Raw genomic sequence first — 7,083 nt, 5'->3', positions numbered from 1 at the left:
TGGAGTGAGTGCATACACTCATGAAGTTTAGTAACTTCAGGTCACTGCAACAAGCCCAGGTACAGTTTACCGACGGATGGGTACAGGACCATGAAATGCACCGTGTAGAACGAAAGACCATCTTATGTATCATAAGTTTACCAGTCTCACAAATCGTCTTCATAAATACACATTCGTTAACCGTTTATTAATAGGACCTTTGAGCTCAACGGTAATTAATTATTAGTGGAAATAATTTCTGGTTCGCATTACAGAAATGTAGCAGTGACAATAATATTGTATGCTGTAATCGTACTGGGCAATTAGTGATAGCATAGCGCCACAATTTCTGTTCAGCGCCAGACTTGCTTGTAACCTATATCACCAATTATGTTATGAAAAATGACGTATTAACTACTACAAAACACTGATCTTTGTGGAAATGCTTGGAGCAGACTAACCTGTGAGCTGGAGTGTTCTGGGACGTTATATTTGGTCTTTGAATGGCTGCAATCCAGGCCATCTGTCGCCTCTTTTTACTTCAGAAACATGGCTCGAATAATTTCTCTTCAACGACGTAATCCGATAAAAAAAACGATCTCTTTACCCGTCGGCTTCCCGTGGCTGTCATGCGACCGGCTATTGCAGTTAATAATACAACAGCTTCTTGACAGTTTTTTGTGTTTCTTTTTATCGCTGTGTAACTGATTTCAATTGAAAGCCTGCGTGCGCTAGTACCTCTTGCCACGAGTTCCCAGAATTCTTTGCGGTTTTACCCTCGAATGACGTCACATTTTCAATCTCTATTAAGCTAATGCTAAGATTGAATGTTATCGCATGTGAACTGGCATTTAGCGGGGTTGTGTGATTCAGTAGGAGGAGACGGACGTCTTGCTGGCGTGTGAGAGAGGTCCCTTCTGCTGGTGTGCTGAAGTTATGTGTTCACGTGGGAGCACGTGGAAAGGACGACTGTGAGTGCTGCTGCCGCGGCCTGCTGGTAGCCGTGACCCAGTTTCCCCGTTATTCCCTTGAACTGCCTGGAGGTGTGAGTACTGTTGTTTGCACGTGCTTTTTTTATTTTTACTGCTTGGCAACAAGTGAAGCGACCATATTGTTTTAGGTCCCAACGCACCCGAGCCACGACTCAGGCCTGCAACGAGGGGTTTGCTAGCAGAAAGTATGTAGCACTTGAGGTGTGTGTGTGTTTGGTGAGAGTGCGTGTGGGCCCACAATATTATTTGATTATTTTGTTTCTGTTGAGGTAGATACCTTACCATTGTTTAACAAACTTTATTGATTTGACTTATTTTCTTTTGTGTTGTTAATTAAGCATTCACTAAAGTGGAGTTAACTTTATAATTGACCTGCTTGTGTGTGGTTTGTTTCCATATAGTGTAGTTTTGTTGCATATTTTATACCATAAGCATTAAAAAGGGAGTATCAATAGGAAAGTAACAACAGGAACCCAGGGCCCCTCTCAATAGAACGTGGGACGGGTGTTACACCTTTAAATGCCACTTTAAACAGTTTAATCTTTATTGAAAAAACTTAAAATGTTCCATATAATAAATAGGATGGTACATTGGTGTTTATTAGTGTCCTGGACATGTCAAAGTTGAGCAACAAAACTGATTTGATTGCATAATTATTAAGTTATTTATGAAAAACAAAAAAAGCTGAAAAATATTGTTGTATGAGGATTTAATGCCAGATTCTGTTCGTGTACATTTTTGTCCACAAAGGTGTCGACAGGGTGCAAAATGCATCAACAGAGTACGGATGACACGTAAAAGTAAAAGACACCAGATTTCAAAAAACTCGACCAAAAAGAAGATTTCCTGCAAAAATCCACGTCACAAGTTATAAAACAGCCAAAATGATCACAAAATTTAAAAAAGTATAAAAAATGCTTTACAATGTGAACATCTGTTGATCCTGTTACAGTCCCTAAATTTATGGCTCAAAGAATGAGAGGATGAGATGAGATGCCACAAGGCTACTGCTGGTCTTTTAATAAAGCTTTTAATAAAGGGGATGTAGCTCCTCCTAAAAGGACAGACGGAAGCAAAAGGGGGAAGAAAACCATGAAAAGTTCCAACAGGGCAGATTGTTAAACATCAGGTGTAGTAAAAAGGTTGAATGTGTTCTTATGTCCACATCTAATGTGACTCGAGCTGTTTGGGTCACGTCAGCGGTCGATAAACCAGCTGCTCTTCATAATTTCTCATCCTGAAGCAGTTCTTTGTCCTGCATTTGATTCTGATCATCACATTAAAACTATATTAATAAAGAGATTCAGTGACATAATTAAAGTACATGGTATCATTTGCATGGAGAACTTTACCAAAAACAGGAGCAGAGAGAAAACAGTCTGTATCTCATGTTGTCTTACAGTGAATTACTATGATCCCATTTTCATTGCTGACAGTAATGCTAACAATAATTTAAAATAGAACATAAATACTCTCAAATCAGCTGTGTTAGTGTAAACATTTATAACTGTCAGTATGTACTGATAAATTAAATTCAAATGTAGTAATATATAATATAGAGCATGTACCTAAGCACTTCAGAGACACGTTGCCTGAAGTTTTTGCTTTAAAGATGATTACATGATAATCATAAATATTTGTTTCTGTAGAACTTAAAGCAGGATGAATTAGTCATTAGTCTTTTGGTTTTTAGCTTTCATAATTCAAAGATCAAATATTTAATTGATTGCTTTCAATCGTTGCTCGTATCGATATTCTCTGTTTTACAGATAATTAATTGCAGCAATAACATTTTATTTTGAGCATGAGGAACTGATGAGATTAACATTTATAAAATGTTATTATAACAAAATTTAAAAACTATTTTTAAAATAATCAAAATATTTTATCAATGTAAAATAATGTGTGTTTCTGAGCAGCTGTTTTTCTCAGTTCCTCTCCAGCTGAGGGAGGTTTTTGTACGGCGTTGTATCACTGTGTGAACGGGAAGCTGCTACACTGCTGACAGTAATAAACTCCTGCATCTTCAGCCTGAACTCTGCTGATAGTCAGAGTGAAGTCAGTCCCAGATCCACTTCCACTGAAACGATCAGAAACTCCAGACTGACGGCTGGTAGCAGAATAAATTAAGAGTTTGGGAGATTCTCCGTCCTTTTGAAGGTACCAGTTGAGGCAGCCGCCAACACTTGAACTGGCTTTACATCTGACAGAGACAGTCTGTCCTGGAACAACAGACTGAGCTTTAGGAGTCTGAGTCAGGACTTGTTCTCCTGATGAACCTGAAAACATGAAAAGAAGAGAAGTTTAGAGAAAGATGATCAACATCCAAACATTAGAGGATCATTTCTCTAACATGGAGAACAGATGGAAGAAGGTCAGTGCTGCTGGTTTCAGAGTTTCTCCATCATAGCAGAACATCATTGTGGTGAACCTGGCTGCATGCTGAAGCAAAGACAGAGAGTCTCACCCTGAACAAGGAGCCCCAGGGTGGCCAGCAGTAGAGTCAGTGACATCATCATTGTGCTGCTGGTGTGTGAGTGGCTCTGAAAGGCCTGGACAGCCACTGATCAACACTGGCCTCTTAACAGCTGTGAGCAGAGAGGCAGGACACATATGCAAACACACAGTCAGTCATCTTTCCTCATCATGTCATCCTCTGTCATGTGACACGTTCGTCCTTTAGTTAGTGCAGTGCTTTTTTGTTTTACTTTGCAGGAACATGTATATTTACTTAAGTATCCAAATCTCCACAATGTTTTGTCAATTTGCATTTAAAAGGTTAAAATTGACCAATTTTTCTTTTCCACATTCTTCCATCATTTACTTTCAGAGAGTGTGTGATGCTCATGCTTTGGTTGTTATGAATATAAATCATTATTGAAACATATACATAAATGCATTTTTATATATATATATATATATATATATATATATATATATATATATATATATATATATATATATATATATGAATGCTGACATCAAGACAAGAAAGCTCCCTACCATGCATGGAGGCTTTCACCCCAATTCCAGCACCCTGAGGCTGTACGCTAAGTGGAAGGAAAGGGGGCTGGTGAGTGTCAGCACCACAGTCCAGGATGAGACAACGAACATCCAAGAATACATCAGTAAGATGGCCCCAACTGACCAAGTGCTCAGTGAATACCTCAGGCAGCAGAAACCCAAGAAAGAGGAGGGAGACGAGGAACCATCATGGAAGGACAGGCCCCTGCACGGTATGTACCACCGGCAGATAGGGGAGGCTGATATCCAGAAATCCTACAAGTGGCTGGACAAAGCTGAACTGAGAGGCAGCACAGAGGCACTAATCATGGCAGCACAAGAACAAGCTCTGAGCATAAGATCCGTAGAGGCTGGGGTCTATCACACCAGGCAAGACCCCAGGTGGAGGCTGTGTAAAGATGCTCCTGAAACAATCGAGCACATAACAGCAGGGTGCAAGATGCTAGCAGGCAGGGCACACATGGAACGCCATAACCAAGTGGCCGGCATAGTGTACAGAAACACCTGTGCCGAGTATGGCCTGGAAGTCCTGAGGTCAAAATGGGAGACGCCCCCAAGAGTGGTGGAGAATGACCGAGCTAAGATCCTGTGGGACTTCCAGATGCAGATGGACTTGCAGATGGCTAACCAACCGGACATAGTGGTGGTAGACAAACAGAAGAAGACGGCCGTAGTGATCGATGTAGCGGTTCCGAATGACAGCAATATCAGGAAGAAGGAACACGAGAAGCTGGAGAAATACCAAGGGCTCAGAGAAGAGCTGGAGAAGATGTGGAGGGTGAAGGTAATGGTGGTCCCCGTGGTAATCGGAGTACTAGGTGCGGTGACTCCCAAGCTAGGCGAGTGGCTCCAGCAGATCCCGGGAACAACATCGGAGATCTCTGTCCAGAAGAGCGCAGTCCTGGGAACAGCTAAGATACTGCAGGACCCTCAAGTTCCCAGGCCTCTGGTAGAGGACCCGAGCTTGAAGGATAAACCGCCCACAGGGGCGTGCTGGGTGTTTAGGTTTTTTTTATATATATATATATGTATGTATGTTTGTATATATCATCCATAACTCAGACTTGTAGTCATTTTAAAGCTACTGTAAATGTTTCGACTTCTGCTTCTTTTATTTGCAGTGTAGTTTGAACATATTTCAGCTCAAACTGTGTGATGATTCTCTCTGTGCTGATATGCATGAGAGGTTTCTTAAAGTTAAGTGAAACAATGTGTGAGTTAATGACTGGTGGAGCAGAAAAAACACCTGACAGAAACTTCTTAATGGAGAAAATCAAATTTTGGTTCCTGTCCTCTAAGCTGATTGGTGGTTCCTAGGTGATACCCGCCCCACCCTGACGGTTCTGCCCCCCTCCAGTGAGGAGCTGCAGCATATTTGCCTTTGTGTGGTCCGAGCAAACTGATGCTTAAAATAAAACTCTATTCTACTCTTTTTGCTCTAAACATAATAATTAATGTCTGTAATATCACTATAAATTCAAGTTTTAATAATTTCGATTTTATAAACTATTAGTTTGTTCTCTATATTTAACATTATGCATAATTCGAAGCGCTCTCTTCTGTAATAAGTATAGTGCTGTTAAATTAGTCACATATGTATTCCCCCATACTTCAACACAATAACTCAAACAGGGTAAAAATTATGAAAAATATAATATTTGCATTGTCTTGTAATCTAATATATATCTAACATTACCCAGGATATAAATATTTTTGGCCATATTTATTTTGATATGTTCAACATGAAATTTCCATGTTAACTTGTCATCCACTAATACACCCAGAAAACTGTTCTGTAACTCTTTCAGTGAAAACTCCATCTATGGATAATACTATCTCTTCTTCCTTTACACGGTTTCCGAATATCATAAACTTTTTTCCAAATTCAGCGATAACTTATTTACATCAAACCATTTTTTTAGTTTTTTCATTTCAATAACCATAATTTTATTCTTTCAAGTTTTCTCTGGAGCACAAACAATTTGTGTCGTCTGCAAACAAAACAAAATTTAACATTTTCGACACATCACAAATGTTGTTTATATATAAATTAAAAGGTTTTGGTCCTAAAACAGAACCTCGAGGGACCCCACAGTCTATTTTCATTCTTTCAGATGAATTAACTAAACACTGCACACACTGAAACCTGTTATCTAAGTAACTGCTTAACCAGTTCATTACAATTCCTCTCACACCATAAGTACTTAACTTGGAAATGAAGATGGAGTGTTGCATCTTTAAAATGTACATTAATCAAATTTTATACGTTTTGTCTTTTACATACTGCATGTTCATGTTGGTATAGTAGGGTTAGTTGGTCACTCATGTGTTGTCTTGCTGTCTTTGGACTTTCCATTAGAAAGACTGTCTTTCATTTTGTGGAGATTCATTCATTCATGGATATTGTAACAGAGTTTAAAATATTGAAATCATTTCATGGTTGCTTTAAAGAACATGGAGAATATGGTAAAGTGTGTGTGTGTGTGTGTGTGTCCTCAGTGAACTGTATCAGTCTCTGCAGTATCTTCCAGCTGCAGCAGTCACTTCAGTTTCTGTTCAGTCTGACTGAGGGAGGTTTTTGTACAACTGTTTTTCACTGTGTGACAACCCACTGACTGTTAGGATAGTGCCAGCTTTTACAGTAATAAACTGCTGCATCTTCAGCCTGGACTCCACTGATGGTCAGAGTGAAGTCAGAGTTTGATCCACTGCCTGTAAAACGAGCTGGAATCCCCGATAATAGCTGATTGACATATTTTATTAAAGGTTTAGGAACTCCTCCATCCTTCTGTTGGTACCAAAACATATGGTTGTTGCCATGAACATCATGACTGGTCCTACACTTGATGTTCACAGTTCCTCCCACAGCAGAGCTCACTGCTCCAGGCTGAGTCACTGTATATTGTCCTCTGGACTCTGAGGACACAGAGACAAAAACATAAAGCAGCTTCATGGTTTTGTGGGCTTCATTTCAGAGGGACAGATGTTGATAGAGGAGAGGAGTTTGATTCTCTGGACTTTACCTGTGAAGCAGCAGCAGAGGAGAGTCCAGATGAGGACGCAGATCAAAGTCATGTTTTTGATGAGG

The 7,083-nt window shown here is 39.8% G+C and overlaps 1 gene segment (V, D, J or C); it reads right to left on the bottom strand.

The window, feature by feature from the left end:
- Positions 1–2,942: 2,942 nt before the first annotated feature.
- On the bottom strand, positions 2,943–3,508 carry LOC148096593 (immunoglobulin kappa variable 6D-21-like). The segment is given in 2 exon segments: positions 2,943–3,250; positions 3,439–3,508. Coding segments are annotated over 2 exon segments (360 nt in total).
- Between the last annotated feature and the right edge of the window lie 3,575 nt (positions 3,509–7,083).

The sequence above is a fragment of the Neolamprologus brichardi genome, chromosome 22 (assembly GCF_056152115.1).
Source record: "Neolamprologus brichardi isolate AB-2024 chromosome 22, ASM5615211v1, whole genome shotgun sequence".
Classification (NCBI taxonomy): Eukaryota; Metazoa; Chordata; class Actinopteri; order Cichliformes; family Cichlidae; genus Neolamprologus; species Neolamprologus brichardi.
The sequence above is the reverse complement of the archived record's forward strand: the minus strand, read 5'-3'. Positions and strand labels throughout refer to the sequence as shown.